This window comes from Yamadazyma tenuis, chromosome 3, assembly GCF_029203305.1.
Source record: "Yamadazyma tenuis chromosome 3, complete sequence".
Classification (NCBI taxonomy): Eukaryota; Fungi; Ascomycota; class Pichiomycetes; order Serinales; family Debaryomycetaceae; genus Yamadazyma; species Yamadazyma tenuis.
Window position 1 is genome coordinate 509347 of NC_089463.1, and position 17050 is coordinate 526396.

Here is a 17050-nt window from a genome sequence, read left to right on the forward strand (position 1 = left end):
AATTCAATAAACCTATTCTCTCAAAAACCATTAGAAATCGCCAGAAACTTCAACAGCCCTAATCTATGAATATTCTTCACACTTCTCGGTATCTTCTTGCTCCAAGTCATAAATATCAAAGTTCACAAAAGCAAATCAAATTTTTAAAGATCACACCTGCAGCTGCTCGCGAATTTACATTATATCGAAGTAAACCTCACTCCACTATCACTAATTCACAAATGTCATCTGCTTGGTTTCAGCGACTTTTCCTGAACCACCAACCACTTCCCAATGGTTCCAATAACAACTCGAGTCTGAATATACCCGGGGCGTACCCTCAGGAGAGTGGAGAGTCAGTAGAGCCTAGTGCCAGAAATAGGTTCAACTCTCGTAACATAGAGCTCTACTTGAGCAAAGCACTTGAATACATCCAAATGGTGGTTATAAAGCCAATCATATTTATATTGTTCGTTGTGTTCACGGTGTTTGCCAAACTCATCAACACGATATATTTCAGAGATCAATTTAAAAGGCACAGACTCAACTCGGGAACACTTTATGATCCCTTGAACAAGTCGAATAAATTCATAAGGGATATCGAAGATAACCTACAGCCTGGTCAAAATCATGATATGTTACCTCCCTTCTACCAAGGCAGCTACACACAGGCGTTGTACATGGCTACTCATAAGGCCAAGTTCTTATTTGTGTACTTGACGAACCCTGAAAACGAAAATAATTCTTCCATCTTCAACAAGGTAGTGATAAATGATAAGTTCAAGGCTTTGTTTAATGACCCTGACTTCATAATATGGGGAGGTGATTTGACTAACCCTGAGTCTTACCAGTTGGCAAATAGCTTGAACGTCACCAAATTCCCGTTTTTGGGCTTGTTAGCTCTAACCAGAACCACCACCATGTCCCCCAATGGGCCTGTTAAGAGCACTCCTAAGATATCGTTATTGGTGAAGATTCAAGGTGAGATAGGTAGTAGCACAAACGTCAACGCTTTGATCCAAAACAAGTTTGTAAAGAAAATTGAAAAGTATGAGCCAGAATTAAGATTGATAAGAAAAGAGCTTTTGGATAAGTTCATAAACCAAGTGTTTACTCAGCAGCAAGATTTGAACTACCAAAGATCACTTGCTAAAGACAGATTGAAGAAAGAGCAAAAGATGCAAGAACAACTTGAAGAAGAGTATTTTAAATGGAAGCTTGACTATTTCAACAACTTGAACTTGGAAGAAATAACTGACAAAGCCAAGATCGCTATCAAGATTCCCAACGGAGAGAGAGTCACAAGGTTGTTCCCCGCTGATAGTGACATTTCGGAAATCTTTGACTATGTGGAGTTAACCCGTAAGGACTACTTTAACAAATCATTTGATAAAAACGTGGATCCACTGAAACTCGTTGATTTCAGGCCAACTTACAAGTTCAAGTTGATGTCTCCACTACCTCCCAAAATCACGTTGAACGAGCAATTGAATAATAATATCTTGATAAAACACTTGAATTGCATCTATCCTAATGGGTTGTTAATTGTGGAGGAACTTGAATAAATTAATGTCGTAAATTATTATGTATGATACTTATGAATGACATCCTATGTACTCATCTCATTAGCTTAGTAGGGCACTAACTACTTGGAAATCTTGTTCTTCTTACTTTTCTTCTTTTCTTTCTTCTTCAAACCAACAAATCCTGCTTTGATTACCAGCGAATAGTCCGACCAGAACTGGTCCAAGTTATTTATTTCCACTACTGTGCTCAACTTGACCTTTTGTTTGCTGCCATTACTTCCCAAGGCTATTCTTATCAATATCGGATACTCTTGGGTATTAGATTTGAATTTATGCTCCACTACGTTACTTGATAAATCGTTTATGGACTCCACACCTTCATTGACGTCTGGCTCATCTAAATCCAAGGCTGGTGACAACCTTTTTTGGGTCAAGTAAATCGATGACTTGCCATCATTTTGGGTTAAAATGTCTCCCACCTGGGTCAAAAACTCTCCGTTGTTCAACCTTCCCATTGTGTGAGTCTTTGGAGTGTTAGTGTCGAAATCTAAAAATTTTCAGGTCCAACAAATCGCGAATACCACAGTTTCTTATCGAATATAACCAGAAGGAAAAGATGAACAGTGGACTGGTTGGTACATCCCATCAGCACCATAACAGCCACGTCTTTCGGAGGTGTTTGGCATTGTTCATGTCGATATTCGTGGGCTTGGCGTCTGGAACGCCATACCTCTATGGAATCTATAGTCCCCAGTTAGTAAAAAGGGTCCAACTCACAGCCTCCGATTCTGCTACCATATCGTTAGCAATTAATATCGGGACTGGTGTGGGAGGATTTTTGGGAGGCATACTCATAGACCACAAGGGACCTCAGTTCTGCATTTTTCTCGGGTCAATTTTCATCTTTTTGGGGTATATGGGGCTTTATCAGGTATATCGCCATGCTTATTCTAGTTTGTTTGTTATTTGCTTCTGTGCCATGGTGATGGGGTTTGGGTCAATTGCCTCATATTTCGCTACTTTGAAGGCTTCACAGACAAACTTTCCCGCTCATAGAGGGAGTGCTGGGGTGTTTCCCGTTAGTTCTTATGGATTGGCAGCCAGTTTGTTTTCTCTTGTTACTGCTAAGTTTTTTGAATCAGACACTGGTGGATTATTGAGATTCTTAAGTTTGTGCTGCGGAACCACGGTTTTTATTGGGTCTTGGTTTGTCAAGATTTTTGTGGATGATCACCCGGTTGATGAAGAAGCTGAAACTCAACCATTATTGTCGAGTTCTTCTGAAGCTAATACTGAAGATGCGGAGACAGCTGCCGATATGAAGCTCAGTTATTCTGATAACGCCTCTATTGCAGGTTCCATTTCCTTCTGGGGAATTGGTGATAGAACTCCTAGAAGTTCAAGTAGTTCACTTTCTCCAGACCTTGTTCCGACCGTGAACGGCCTTAGAGAAGAGAACGCCTCTGCTACTCCTAAGAGACCAGCTTTCTCTAACAGAAACAATTCATTTGCGGTTTCTTCACCTGCCGTATCCAACAAGAATTCAATTGAGAGTCTCCCTCACATTAAGCTCAAAAAGCCCCATCCCAAAAAGTCCGCTTGGATCATCGTATGGGATTTATTGACCAATAGGCAATTCTTAGCCCACTTTCTGTTGGTGGCATTGTTCACTGGTCTGGCTCAAACATACATTTTTTCGATTGGATTCATTGTTGCAGCACAAGTCACCTATAGTGAATATAGTGATCTTAATGCCCCTCAAGTCCAAGCACTACAAGTTGCAATTCTCTCGATTGCCTCTTTTTCGGGCAGATTAACTTCTGGGATCTTGTCCGATTTTCTTTATAAAAAGTTGCATATCCAAAGACTTTGGATTATTATTGTGAACACTGCCATTTTGGCAGTTGGTTTATTTATCACCTCAGTTAACAATGGGAACATTCATTTGATTTCCTTAACTTCTGCTCTCATTGGTGGTAGTTTTGGTTTAACCTTCGGCACGTATCCTGCAATTATAGCAGATTTCTTTGGAACGAGAACATTTTCTACAACTTGGGGGTTGATCTGTATGGGACCATTGTTGGTATTGTACATCTTAAACAAGTTTTTCGGTATTATTTATGATGCCAACACCGACCCAGATACCGGAATCTGTTACAAGGGAAACGGATGTTATAAAGGTGCAATTGAAGCATGTTTTTCATTATGCTTTATCATTGTAGTCATCAACATATTATTGATCTATATACATAGAAAACGTCAATAAGGATATTATTTACAGTAAATATTGGAGGTTAATCGACAGTATTGACATTTTCCAAGTTCACATTTGCAATTAATTTGAATTCATAATCAATCTTCTCGATCAAGTCGTTGAAGTAGTTCAAACTCAACTCTGAATTCTTGATCTGCTCTTCGAGAGTGATCTTCTCTTGGCCCCTTTTATCGATACTGGTTTGAAAATTGTTCATCACTTGTCTCAAAGGATAATTCAACACTTTACGACACTCTTTAGAGATCCTATCGGCATTGTTATGAACATACTCCAAATCTTGGATTTGTCCCTTCATCTTTCTAGCCTGTTTTCTGGGGAAAGCATTAGGAATATCATTGATCAAATAGTAGACAGAGAATCCGAGAAATCCTAACAAAACTGGACCTGCGACTCTCTTCATCATTTGTGGAGTTAAAACATGGGAAAAGGAGTATAACTTTCTTAAGATTGTACCAACAGTCAAGATCTTGGAGGACGAGTATAATGTATGCAATGTCAACTGCGCGGGCAATTGTTCTCTTAAAGTGATAGCCGTCAAGGGTAGCTTGGTGATTATAGAGGTTGGATTGTAATCACTGAGAAAACCAACACCTCTTGATACCAAATCATTGGGCAATCCAATCCAACTAAGGCAGCTTTCAATCAGAGGGTCAAAGAAGTCACCAAGTTCTATAGGCTGAATCAAGTTCTTTTTGATCAAATCCCTACGTCTTGTGAACATCAACTCAGGCTGAAACTTTTTGTCGTTTAAAAACTCATCACCTAGTGTTTCCTGACCATATTTGATGATTTCCTCTACTCTCGCACTAGTCTGCATCTTGGAATGTTCTTCACATTTATTGACAGCAGATATAATACTGTCAATCATTCTTCTCTGGGTTTCCTGAGCATACGCATAAGCAAACTGGATTCCCTGATATGGTACTATCTGTGAATCACCAAGATTATCAATACTGTCATTTAACTCATCTTTAGTGAACTGGTAGATGGAAGAACTCGATTTCTCCATCAATTTTAATATGGTATCATTGATAACGATACTTTGATTCAAAATACCATCATATTTGGGCTCAATAATGTCTTTCAAATCGTGCAACTTTTGTTCCTTTTCTTTTATGTACTGGGCTTGGTTAACCTCTGACAAGATTCTAATATCTTTGAGTATGTTAATGAGAAAGTTCTTTGCTGGCAATAACTTGGAAATTGCTCTCTTTTCAAGGACAAAGTTCCTTAAAGATGCTTCAAGCTGATCGAAATCTGGATTAGAAAATCCGTCGTCATTGTCAGGCCCATCTCCATCTCCATCTCCACCACCTTCTGGGGCATTAAAAGCATCAGATGCACTAACAAAATGAACAAAACTTTGAGCATCTTTGTAAGAGTCAGGACTAAGATTCTTGACCTGTTCCAAGATCTTTTGCTTACACCTTTCTTTGTCTCTGATATTATCAAACTTATTTGCAACGATGAACAAGTATTGCTTCTCACCAGCAGCCGAACTGATGAATTCTTTACCACTCAAGGTAAAGTGATTTTCTGAGTTAACCACAAAAACAATAAGATCAATTTCTTCTTGTCTGCTAAATACCTGGGTGGTTTGATACAGATCCATATTCAAGCCTGGAGCATCGATCAACCGGATATCAATGACTCCGTTGCGTAACAAACTCTGTTCCTTTGGTCTCACATCATTAAGATAAACTTTCAAGAAAGAGAACTTCTCCTGTTCATACACCAAGTGTTCCAAGTCATCCAAGGTGAAGATTTGGTAGGTAGTTTCATCCTTGATATTGTAAGTTGAAAGGTGAGGAACCGCATGCACTTCTTCCACCGAATTATTGTCTTTGGAAGCATCGATGATTTCACAAAACACAGAAGTACATGGCTGTTGGTCTTCCGGCAACACCTTTCTCCTCAACAATGCATTACAAAACGTTGACTTTCCAGCATTTAAGTCACCGGTGACAAACACTTTAGAGGAAGTATCATCGATTCTATCCTTTAAGCTCAACAAAAACTTCACCTGCTGATTCAACTTTTGCTCCAAGAGAATCGATATGGACGACTTGTCCAAGTTGTTCAAGCCATTGGTCAAGTCGTGAGGACTCATTTGTAAGTTCAACTTCAATATCTTGAAGTCCACTCCATCGTCAGCATCAGACACCTTTGGTTTCTCTTTTTCAAACGCTTTCAACGACTTGTCGGCTCTGACTACTGTATTTGACATCGGGTAGAAAATGGGTCTAGCCTTGTTCTCATTGGCCAACTCGTAGATCAAGTCGATGGACTTATTGATTAAGTTGTCCAATGCTAGCTTATTTTCGTTATAGTGAAGCTGCTTCATCGAGGCATTTAAACCGTATTTGCGCAACTCCGGCGTCAGCCCATGGACATCGTACTCATTAAATGTCATCAGGTCGGAAAAGCGGCCTTCATTAGCAAGGTAATTTGCAGTTCCTACTGACAGTGATTCGGTATTGTTGTTTGCTCCATCAGAATAATCTGCCACAACAGTGGAGGAGTCCATGTCAAAAGCCGACCCGTTTGACGAGGTTCCATTATTGTTGGAGGTCCCATTGGATGTGTTCGATGAAGACCCGTTGCCAATGATATTTTTCCAATCACTCATCTTGTCATCCCACTGTAAACGAATCATCGTTTTTCCTCACCTCGCCAAAACACAAATATCGGGTCGTGTGGCGCATGACACCTTATTACAAGCATACTACAATACCGTAAAACCATTATAAATTCAAGTGAAAACTGCAGTCACTTAACATACAAACATAGCTCTAGGGCACAAGTGGCCTAAATACTAACGATCTTCAGCCCACTCGTTTTCTCTTCTGATAGCAGCCTCCTCTTCAGGAGTAAAGTCGTTGACAATGTTGAAGATCTTTCTCAACTCTTCAGGAGACTTGTTTCTGATCATCTCGGCAACGGTCTTACACCCGGCATCCAACAAGGGTCTTATGTTCAAGTAGTTGGCGGCAGAAATGATTTCATACAACATTTCCTGGTCCACCTTCAAGAAGTTCTTATCCCATTCGTCAATTGGAGCCGATTTCTTAGCATCTTCATCGTCTTCATCAGGGAAAACTGTGTTCTTGTGGTGCTCACACCACTCGATGACTTTTTCCAATACAGTGGCTCTCACATTAGGGGTTGGGATTTCAAAATCTTCTTCGAGACCGTCGGGATTTAAATCCAACACCATGTTCTTGATCAAAATGGATTTCTCAGCCACCTTCAATTCAACAGGAAACTTTTCGTCGTCCGACGATATTAAAACAACTTTAGCTGACATATTCAATTAGGGCTGCTGGAAATTTTGGAAATAAGTATATGTCAGGTTGAGTTTTCTTGCTTAGAAGTTGTCGCATTGACTCGCGTTTTAAGGATTTTTTAGTTATACCTTCTCAAAATATGCTGGCACACGGTCCCATAACATATTCTTCAATAAACCACCATCCGGTGGAAATAGAAAGCTCGGAGGAGCTTACAAAGCAATACAAGAAGTTCAAAAGTGCCCCCAAATTTGACTTCAACAGCGATGAGCTCTACTGCATTTGTCGAAAGCCTGATGTGGAAGGCCAGCTTATGGTAGGGTGTGATGGATGTGACGAGTGGTTTCATTTCAAGTGTGTGGGTATCAACACCTTGTATAAAGAGTTGATTGCCACCTTCTTCTGCAAGTTTTGTCAGTGGAAAGGCAAGGGAAATACCAAGTGGAAAAGAAAGTGTAGGGTGGATACGTGCTGGAAACTGGTTGATACCAACTCCAAGTACTGTAGTAAAGAATGTGGAATTGAATACATGAAGCAGCTTAAGGAGAATGTTGCGGCCGACAAGATCAAGTTGATCGTAGACCAGTTTGGACTCGACCAGTTTAAGGAGTTGGGACTTGAATTCCCAGAGTTGGATCAGGTGAAGCAGTTTGAACAGAATCTCGACAAATTTCCTGAAGACTTGAGGATCGAGTTGGCCAAGTCTGAGAAACAGTTGTCCATCACTAAAAAGGAGATCGAAGAGTACAAGAAGAAGATTGAATTGTTGACGAGGTATAAGGAGTTGATGAAAACGTTGAATGAAAAAGTCACCAAATTCAGCACCAAAAAGAAGGTCGAGTTATGCTTGTACAACAGAAACCTTCGAAAAATCTCACAGCCTTGGGTGGAGGATTTCCAGGCCAGTATCAATGACATTGCAGATAGTTATAAAGCAGGCGAAACCACCTTTAAAGACACTTGTATCCAAGAAAAGAGAAAGTGCCCCAGGCACAATGGGAGCATGAATTTGATCAATGATGAGTTCATTGTGAAGATTGGTGCTCTTGAAGGCGACTTGAAGCAGTTTCAAGAACAACAAACGCTTGTGTTGAGAGATTATTCTATCTCAGTTTATGAGCGGAGCTGATTTTGCAGCTCCACAAATGCGAAACCGCTAACGCGAAATTCCACCACTTCAAAATAATAACAATTGATGGATTCATTTGAAAGGCACAGGTTGGCCGCTGAGGCCAGGCGAAGGCATCTAAAGCAGCAAAGAGACCTACGTACACAGTTTCTGCGGCGACCATTGGTAGATAAAACCAATATTTGCTCCTCAAATACACAACATAAACCGGGAGTGCCTCAGATAAGATCAGAGCTTAAAAGACTCAACAAAGATACAAAAGAGAGAACATCTTCCTCTATGCCCATCAGCAAGGTGGTTGAGATGACGAGGTTGACGTCTAGAGCTGGTGTTAGAACCAGGAAATTCACCGGTGTGAATAGCCGTTTTCAAGCTGTGCTAGAAGAGTTTAACCTGTTGAGCTGTGACTTCTTGACTCGTCAGCAAGCTGCAAAGGCTACTGTATTTCGGTCTGTGTTGTCTTTTATCCACTGGTTCAAAATTAACAAGTTCAACTATGTGCTCCACGACAAGAATAACCATCTCAAACAACTGTATATAGAGGGCAACTTAGAGGTTACAAACTCATCGGCGGAAGTCACATCCACAGGCGGTATGGTGGCAAGATTGACAAGTACAAGATATGTGAGGCCCGAGTTCAGGCCTGACACCTATTCGTTGAGTCCTACACATCTTCTAAAACTGGCCATAAAGGTTGGAAAATTCATGTATTCTGCCCAGGTGTTGAACATCCAGTCTAATACTGTAGAGTCTGTTCTCCTTGCACTTACAGATACTAGGATACAGCTCGAACCTGAGTCGTTGTTAGTGTTTAAAGACCAAAACTCACATATTCAAACCTTTTACGACCAGAAGGTGAGGATTTATCTCCGATGGCATGTATACAACGACAAGCCTATTGACGTAGACTTGTTGCGGAGTGGTTATTAGCGGAATATATTACAAAGGTACAAAAACTAAAAAAATCACTTCTCCTGATCAACCTCCATATCGTTTTTCTTTTCATCTTCTTCTTCCTCTTCTTCTTCTACCTCTTCTTCCTCTTCCTCTTCCTCTTCCTCTTCCTCTTCCTCTTCTTCCTCGGGTATTATGGTCTTTGGTTTCCAGATCTCCAACAAGCTATCATCACCACAGGTAATGTGGAGCCCATCTAAAGTAGGATGAATGTCGACTTCGTTTATTCTGTTGGTGTGCCCTCCGCTGATGAACTTGAGACAAGGATCTGTGGTTCTAGAGTTCTTGTTCTTCTTTCCATTTTCAGGAACGTCGGTTGGGTAGATGAACTCTTCATCCAAGCTGTCCAAGTCCCAGATTAATACTCGCTTGTCTAAAGACCAGGAAGTAAGCTTATTAGGATTACAAACAGAATCCCATTTCAAGCCAGCAATACTGTCGTCATGGCCGAATAACTTACGAAACGGCGTAGTTGGGTTTCTTAGGTCGTACAAGTTGATCACATTATCTCTTCCACCAGTAGCCAATAAAGTTGGGATATCCTGATGAAATTTCATGGCATTTTGAATGTGTTTAGTTTCCAAGTTGATGGCAACACTATCTGCGGCCGGAGATCTCAAATCATGGATCTGTACCGTGTAATCATCAGAGCACGATCCAAAGATAGACTTATGGGACGAGTTCAAAGTCAAGTCGTTGATAACAGCATTATGGCTTTTATATGATTGCATGGGAGTAGAAGGTTTGGAAACATCCCACAAGGCAATCTGGGAGTCGTTGGATCCCGACAAAAACTCAATATCATTGAGCCATTGTAACGCATAGCCCTCCAATTTGTGATATTTGAAGTCAATGGAGTCCTTTGACCCATTGACCAAGTTGTACAAATGAACAATTCCTTCGCTATCAAAGGTGATAACGTTCTCCGAGTTGGGAGAAACCTCCAACTTGTTGACTTCCCCATTGTGTTTCCATGTTGACTCGACCTTAAAGTTGGTGGTGCTTACACCTCTGGATGGAATGGCCAACTTTGAGGACGTTGGATTCTGTTTGGAGAAATCCTCCGATAAAGTGCTGGGCAACTCCACTGAACCCAACTTTAAGTAATCCTGCGAGTGTTGAGACGAGTTGGAACCGTATAAGAACTTGACGATAATTTTACTCTTGTCATCAGACCATTCGTACTTTGGAAGCCATTTAACTGATAATGACGGGAAATCCAACGCATGAGTGTGAATGGTATCGTACAATAACGGGACGGTCTTTTTCCAAATCTTGAATTCCTCGTTGACAATCTTCTCCTTCAACTGTTGTTCCTGGACGACTTCTCGTTCGGCCTGAGCAATTTCTGATGCGCTGTTGAGAGTCATAGTAATGAGCAGTGGTATCTCGGCTTGCAAGTTTTATCAACTTTTGCACAACGCGAAAAAAACGTGAGGCAGGCTGCGAGTGAGCATACATGTATAGAACCTATATACTAATATGTAATTATTTCCCGATGATGCCTAGAAGAGGAACATCCTCAGATGACATCCTCACCCAATTGGTCCTCTTCAGGCTCATCAAAGTACGTACTGAACGTGTAGACGGTTCCGTAGATAAGACCACCTCCAACAATCGTCAACACCATGGCAGTTTTGGTTAATATCATGGAGTGGTGTAACAACACCGGCAAAAACACCCCTGAAACCACCAAAAATGCCGAAACAAACTGGCCAGCTTCCTTAAGAAAGTTACCCTGTGATGAAGTGACGGGATCGAAATTAAAGTCATAGTCGTTGGAACTGGTCAACGCCTTTGTGATGGCCACCGGCAAGTGTGCAATAGCACATATTATCCCGTTGATTATGGGATACCAATTGCCATATATTCCCGCTAGAACCACAAGTAAAAACCCCATAGATAATACTATTGATAAGCCAATGATCTTGTTGAGTGGGTTTCCACGGAAGCTTTCAGTGGAGTTCATTGTCTGGAGAACAGTCGTATGTTTTTGTGGTTAGACGGACAAGTAGGTAAGGGTTAGAATTTGCAGCCAATTGTAGATTAGGAAATGGATGTGATGTTGAGCTACGTTGAATGATACTCCTGGTGCGAATTGGGTTCGAGTCGCATTTTTTTGGTGGTGAACGGTATCAAAGCCACTAAATCACAAACTGAATGTTAGCCGACGACTACCCAGAGCTCCTCAAGCCGGTGGTGTTGCAACCTTCGAAATCAAAGGAGCTGATAAAGTTACCCCCAGGGTTCTCTGAGAAGGTTTCAGTCAAGAAGAATACTGTGGAGGTCAAACAACCTCCCAATCTTGATGAATTGAAGAACAGAAAAGCGTGGGAAATGGCAGTAGGCCCAGCCAAATCCATTCCCATGAACTTGGTAATGAGTTATATGACCGGAAACTCGTTGCAGATGATCCCAATCATGATGACGTTGATGTTGTTTCTAAATCCATTGAAAGCTATTTTCAACGATACCAACAAGATGTTCAAGCACCTAGAAACAGAGAAAAATTCGGCTGTCATTCTACAAGCAAAACTCGTGTTTGTGGTATGTCAGTTGGCGTGTATGTCGATAGGTATATGGAAGTTGAACCTGATGGGCCTTATTCCTAAAAGTGATGCTGACTGGTTATCGTTTAAGAAGCCTACGACGTTTGCCGAGACTATTCGTTTATTAAGTTGAATCAGGTAGACTTTTCATATATCTGTTGCAAGTTGTATTTACAGAGTTTCTCATAGTCGTCAACAACACTCATACCTATGCTTGTTTTATAGCATTCAATCAATATTAATTTATGGTAGTTTTTCAAGTCCACCGAATGCCCATGATCTCTTCCCACCATTTCTGCAACTGTCTTGATAATTACATCTTTTTCGATGGCATTGAAGTTTCTTCTCGTCACGTTGATGGCAAACTTTACAGGAACTTGGTCATTTTCTTGATGAAAGTGAGGTGCAAGCACTCTAGTACAAAGTTTCTTAAGTTCTTCAATACTTGCTGACACCGTAAAAGTAACTGGAGTTAACTTCTGGGTAAATCTGGTGGTCTTAATCTTGCTGCGGAAACTGTCCTGACATACTTTTTTACAAAACAACTCGGGTTCAATGGGTTTTTTGGTCTTGATGAACACCAAACACTCGCATTCTAAGTTCAACGCAGAAAACAACGATTTTTTCGACTTGGTGTCCTTTAAGTCCTCCACTTCCTTCTTGATCTGATCCTCTATCGAAAGTTCCTTTGGTTCTTCTCCATCAGTTTCCTCGTCATCTTCTACAGCTGATAGGTCATAATACTCTTCAGCCTTTTCGGTGAACAAATTCATAAGTTCCTTCACACAACCTTTCTCTTTGCCCCTCGTACAAGTGGCATATATTCCTGTGGTGTTGGGTTCTATAATGGCAGAGGCCTTGAACTTCTTGTGATTTCTTTTCCCTCCGTTATCTGCTTTTCTCTTACCCATACCTGCAATGGACACTTTTCACTCGCATCTTCATATTTATGATGGGTCGTGCACATGGACAGATGGATGGGATGGATATCCTATAACATCGTTTAGGAAGCGAAAGGCACAAGTATTTCCGAATATTTGTGATTGTATAATCATCCACAAATACATGTAGCCAACTAAAGACCATATAACATATTTTTATGTTCACCTTCAACTCTGCCCCACAAATCCAATCTCACTTGTCGCACTGTGAGATTCTTTATCTTCACCGCAAGGATGATCTTGGAGTTTCCACTAGATGTGTGGGGTTTGATCATTGAGAGAGGCCGTTTGGACATTCCCGATGTGCTAAATCTCCTAAGAGTGAACAAACAGCTTAACGTGCTTCTCAAGCACAATTCTATCTGGTATAGAATCATGTATAACAAATACCTTAAACTCCAACTTCAATTCGATATAAAGTCCGCCAAACAGTTGGTGCGTGCTAGAAATGACGGTTCGACCTCACAGAACTACTTTCAGACTTGTATGTGGTTCTACAAAAAGGACCTTGAATATCACAACAGTATCCCAGACACAAATGCAGATATAGGCATGTTTTTGGATAGGTTTTCTATTGATGATGACTACTTGCCAATAATATATAACCATTACCACCAACTTCCTCAAGACTATACAGAGATGATTAGAAAGAAGAATTATCGGATTCACTTGCTGGAAAGAGCTGATTGCCTCAATTTATTACAAGCACAGTCTTTTAAAGTTGGTATAGACTACTTGAGCAAGATGTTTAACGGAGAGATTGATACAACGTCGGCCCTGGCCCTTGAAGAATTCTGGTTCAATATCAGTCTCCTTGACCGGGCGTCTCATAGCTTGGTGTATACCAGACAGCAGGTCCTCAAGAGAATATTCAAGTTGCTTCACCGTGACATACGAATCAAAATCTTCTTTAATGAAAGCATACATCTGAATGTGCTGCTAATTCTGGTGGAGAACGATAAGGACATACTTGTTTTTAAGGATGAGCAGGCTTTGATGCAGTTGATTGTTCATATATTCCGGTTGTCGATGTCGTGTTTAGAGTTTCAGAACCCATTGGTTTCAATTGACGATGAGGTGGTGTTTGGCAAGTATTGTTCATCGTATTTCCTAGAGGATTTTAGTCTTCTTCGGCTTTATGGAGGACAAGTCAAGGGTCACCCGTTCTTGATAATGGCGATTCTTATCAAAGTCATTGACGAGTTTTTGATTTCGAACTACAGAATTAGGTTCGAAGACTCTGAGAACATTGAGAATCTCCAAATCAACATGACTTCAACTTATCTTCGGGTCAGAAACCACTTGTTTTCGTTCGATAGAAAGACCTTAACTCTCTTCACAAGTTTCGACGTCTATACCATCAGTGAAGTGGTGATGAACTTGAGGAACAGAAGCTATTTCGAGATCTCCAAGTTCATTGAGCCATTGGAGTTCAAATATGTGGTGGAGTGTTTCCTTCATTTAGACACATTTATGGAAGCAAAGTCTCTTGATACAATCATGCGCCCTGATTACTACTTCACCAACCCTATTGTGAATTTAAATTCATTTGTCCATCACGAGTTTAACACTATCTCAGCCCAAGCATATTCGTTTCTCAAGCTCTTGTGCCGCTACATCCAAGATATTGACTCAGAAAATGATTTTCTCGATTCGATGTTCTGTAGGGAACTTGAACGGAGCATGAACTATTTGAACAACCACATCTATTTTAACGCTATCTTCCACACGTTGCAAAACAACCCTCTGAAGCAAAATAAAGTCAAGGCTCACTTCTTAGATCATCCATCTGAAGATTGGCTTTTTTCTGAAAACTTTGCTTTATTTGAAGACAACTCTAAGATCTCCATTAAGAAGATTTTGAAGAACTACTTCTTTGTCAAGGTAAGAGATCCAACAAAACCGTTACAATCCGGGACTATTATCAAGCATGAGAAGTTTGAAACCTACGGAATTGTTTTGGGCGAGGTGATGACAACCAACGAGAATACCCATTATTATAGGGTCTACACCACTAAGAAAACCACTGAATGCTACAACCTCAATTCGATTTCGGTTGTGGATCATAATACAAAAGACTTGGATAAACTCCTTAACTTCATTCTCAAGTCTTGCGGTGAAGATGTTATTGCCTCGCTTTTCGGCAATTGCCTAGTGTTATCGGAGTCCCATCCTCTACTTCTCATGTTTTAACGAATATACAGCATAAGTATCATTTTTTGCATCTCATCTTTTTCGCACTCATTCACTTCTCGGAAGCAGCACATCTTTCGAGCAGCAAGTTAGTGACTGATATTCGAATTCTCTTCGATATGTTATCCCTTAAGCAATTGGCTCGTGCTCGCCAACCAGAAAGGCTCTCTATGGCTTTGTTCAGCAGGTTCCAATCCACTCATCAAAGGGTTATAGGAATAGATTTGGGAACCACCAACTCTGCAGTTGCAATTGTCCAGGGACAAGATGCAAAGATTCTTGAAAACGAAGAAGGAGGTAGAACAACGCCATCGATCGTGGCATTCGATGAAAGAGATCCGGCCAACACCAAGACGTTGGTGGGCTTGCCGGCGAAGAGACAAGCAGTTATCAATTCGCAAAACACATTCTTCGCTACCAAGAGATTAATTGGAAGACAATTTGAAGATGAAGAAGTTCAAGAGGACTTGACCAATACTTCGTACACCATCATTCCTAGCGAAAATGGTGAAGCCTGGTTGTCAACAGTTAACGGGCTAAAGTTGTCACCATCCCACATCAGCAGTTACATCTTACAGAACATGAAACAAGTTGCTGATATCCATTTATCTGAACCTGTAAACCATGCGGTGGTAACGGTTCCAGCCTACTTCAATGATGCTCAGAGACAAGCCACAAAAGCTGCTGGAAAACTTGCTGGGCTCGAAGTATTAAGGGTTGTCAATGAACCAACGGCTGCGGCCCTAGCGTATGGTATTGATAAAAGACAAAAGGACGGAGTGGTGGCCGTGTTTGATTTGGGAGGAGGAACGTTCGATATATCGATCTTAGACATCGAAGATGGGGTTTTTGAGGTGAGAGCTACAAACGGTAATACCCATTTGGGAGGAGAAGACTTTGATATGTTGTTGTTGAATTTCATCATTGATCATTTCAAGACGCAAAATGGTATTGACTTACTGACCGATAAGTTGGCCGTACAAAGAATCAGGGAAGCTGCTGAAAAGTGTAAGATTGAGTTGAGTCATGTTAAGGAAACCGAGATTAATATTCCTTTCATCAAAGACGATAAGCATATTAAACTCAAATTGACTGAAGATGAGCTTGATGCAATGTCTTTGCACTTAATCAACAAAACAATAGACCCTGTGAAAAGGTGTATCAGAGATGCTGACTTGAAGATCAAGGATGTGGATGAAGTGATCTTGGTGGGTGGTATGACTAGAATGCCTAAGGTACGAAAGACTGTTGAGGAGTTGTTTGGAAAGAAACCGAACACTTCAGTGAATCCGGATGAAGCTGTGGCCTTAGGTGCTGCTATTCAAGGGGCCATATTATCAGGCCAAATCAAAAATGTTGTCCTTTTGGATGTAACTCCCTTATCATTGGGCATTGAGACATACGGAGGAATTTTTAGTCCTTTGATTCCTAGGAATGCTGCTATTCCCATCAAGAAGGAGCAAGTGTTTTCCACCGCTGTAGATGGTCAAACTGGGGTGGAAATCAAAGTGTATCAGGGTGAAAGAACATTGGTTAAAGACAACAAGTTGATCGGACACTTCAAATTGTCTAATATTCCAGTAAGCCCAAAAGGTGTTCCTCAGATTGGTGTTACTTTCGAAATAGATGCTGACGGTATTATAAATGTTAGTGCATCTGACAATACAAAGTATTCTGAAGACCTGCCACACTACGGTAAAAGTAATACTGTTTCTATAACTGTTGCAGGGGAAAATGAATTGACCGAACAAGAAGTTCAAAGATTGTTGGAAGAAAGTGCAAAAAATGCTAAAAGAGATATGGAATTGAAACAACATATCGAAAACGCTACAAGAGCCGAGGTTATCTGCTCTGATACCGACAATGCATTGATCCAATTTGATGATTTCATGGAGCAAGAGGAGAAACTGGTTATAGTTCAGATGGTGAAAGACTTGAGAGTCAAAATCGACGATATTAGAGAACGGAATATCATCCACGATCCCCAAGAAATCAGAAACGATGTTAACGAATTGCAAAAGGTTTGCTTGGCAGCAATCCAAAAGGTTGCAATTAAGCAGCAACAACTTCAAAAGAAAACTAAGAAGGAATAGGCTTTCTTCGTGAACTTGTATATATGTATATAACTCGAATACCAGATTGACTTTGTGTGAACTGATTTTTATTCATTAAATTATGATATGTTGTGTGGTCACTACTATACAAGATAATTCTAAA

General features: G+C 40.6%; 12 protein-coding genes across 12 annotated transcripts; 6 read left to right on the top strand and 6 right to left on the bottom strand. All coding sequences in view use genetic code 12, as the record gives it.

Moving 5' to 3' along the window:
- Positions 1 to 221: 221 nt before the first annotated feature.
- On the top strand, positions 222 to 1544 carry ucp10 (UBX domain-containing protein 10; the record flags this gene model as incomplete). Its single annotated transcript, XM_006684858.2, has 1 exon — positions 222 to 1544. One exon carries the CDS (start codon positions 222 to 224, stop codon positions 1542 to 1544), a length of 1323 nt encoding a protein of 440 aa, XP_006684921.2.
- Positions 1545 to 1624: 80 nt separating this feature from the next.
- PSN45_002627 (uncharacterized protein) lies at positions 1625 to 2020 on the bottom strand (the record flags this gene model as incomplete). The annotated part of the gene is made up of 1 exon (XM_006684857.1): positions 1625 to 2020. One exon carries the CDS (start codon positions 2018 to 2020, stop codon positions 1625 to 1627), a length of 396 nt encoding a protein of 131 aa, XP_006684920.1.
- A 464-nt stretch (positions 2021 to 2484) lies between these two features.
- PSN45_002628 (uncharacterized protein) lies at positions 2485 to 3771 on the top strand (the record flags this gene model as incomplete). Its single annotated transcript, XM_066157900.1, has 1 exon — positions 2485 to 3771. One exon carries the CDS (start codon positions 2485 to 2487, stop codon positions 3769 to 3771), a length of 1287 nt encoding a protein of 428 aa, XP_066013997.1.
- A 28-nt stretch (positions 3772 to 3799) lies between these two features.
- On the bottom strand, positions 3800 to 6409 carry FZO1 (mitofusin; the record flags this gene model as incomplete). The annotated part of the gene is made up of 1 exon (XM_006684855.2): positions 3800 to 6409. One exon carries the CDS (start codon positions 6407 to 6409, stop codon positions 3800 to 3802), a length of 2610 nt encoding a protein of 869 aa, XP_006684918.2.
- A 186-nt stretch (positions 6410 to 6595) lies between these two features.
- On the bottom strand, positions 6596 to 7087 carry PSN45_002630 (uncharacterized protein; the record flags this gene model as incomplete). Its single annotated transcript, XM_006684854.2, has 1 exon — positions 6596 to 7087. The coding sequence occupies one exon, from the start codon at positions 7085 to 7087 to the stop codon at positions 6596 to 6598; it is 492 nt and encodes a 163-aa protein (XP_006684917.1).
- A 119-nt stretch (positions 7088 to 7206) lies between these two features.
- Positions 7207 to 9126, top strand: SPP1 (COMPASS (complex proteins associated with Set1p) component; the record flags this gene model as incomplete). Its single annotated transcript, XM_006684853.2, has 2 exons — positions 7207 to 8178; positions 8419 to 9126. 2 exons carry the CDS (start codon positions 7207 to 7209, stop codon positions 9124 to 9126), a joined length of 1680 nt encoding a protein of 559 aa, XP_006684916.2.
- Positions 9127 to 9161: 35 nt separating this feature from the next.
- On the bottom strand, positions 9162 to 10520 carry PSN45_002632 (uncharacterized protein; the record flags this gene model as incomplete). Its single annotated transcript, XM_066157901.1, has 1 exon — positions 9162 to 10520. One exon carries the CDS (start codon positions 10518 to 10520, stop codon positions 9162 to 9164), a length of 1359 nt encoding a protein of 452 aa, XP_066013998.1.
- A 152-nt stretch (positions 10521 to 10672) lies between these two features.
- PSN45_002633 (uncharacterized protein) lies at positions 10673 to 11119 on the bottom strand (the record flags this gene model as incomplete). Its single annotated transcript, XM_006684850.2, has 1 exon — positions 10673 to 11119. The coding sequence occupies one exon, from the start codon at positions 11117 to 11119 to the stop codon at positions 10673 to 10675; it is 447 nt and encodes a 148-aa protein (XP_006684913.1).
- Positions 11120 to 11310: 191 nt separating this feature from the next.
- Positions 11311 to 11832, top strand: PSN45_002634 (uncharacterized protein; the record flags this gene model as incomplete). Its single annotated transcript, XM_006684848.2, has 1 exon — positions 11311 to 11832. One exon carries the CDS (start codon positions 11311 to 11313, stop codon positions 11830 to 11832), a length of 522 nt encoding a protein of 173 aa, XP_006684911.1.
- Position 11833: 1 nt separating this feature from the next.
- On the bottom strand, positions 11834 to 12610 carry PSN45_002635 (uncharacterized protein; the record flags this gene model as incomplete). Its single annotated transcript, XM_006684849.1, has 1 exon — positions 11834 to 12610. The coding sequence occupies one exon, from the start codon at positions 12608 to 12610 to the stop codon at positions 11834 to 11836; it is 777 nt and encodes a 258-aa protein (XP_006684912.1).
- A 264-nt stretch (positions 12611 to 12874) lies between these two features.
- On the top strand, positions 12875 to 14833 carry PSN45_002636 (uncharacterized protein; the record flags this gene model as incomplete). Its single annotated transcript, XM_006684846.2, has 1 exon — positions 12875 to 14833. One exon carries the CDS (start codon positions 12875 to 12877, stop codon positions 14831 to 14833), a length of 1959 nt encoding a protein of 652 aa, XP_006684909.1.
- Positions 14834 to 14952: 119 nt separating this feature from the next.
- PSN45_002637 (uncharacterized protein) lies at positions 14953 to 16926 on the top strand (the record flags this gene model as incomplete). The annotated part of the gene is made up of 1 exon (XM_006684845.2): positions 14953 to 16926. The coding sequence occupies one exon, from the start codon at positions 14953 to 14955 to the stop codon at positions 16924 to 16926; it is 1974 nt and encodes a 657-aa protein (XP_006684908.2).
- Positions 16927 to 17050: the final 124 nt, after the last annotated feature.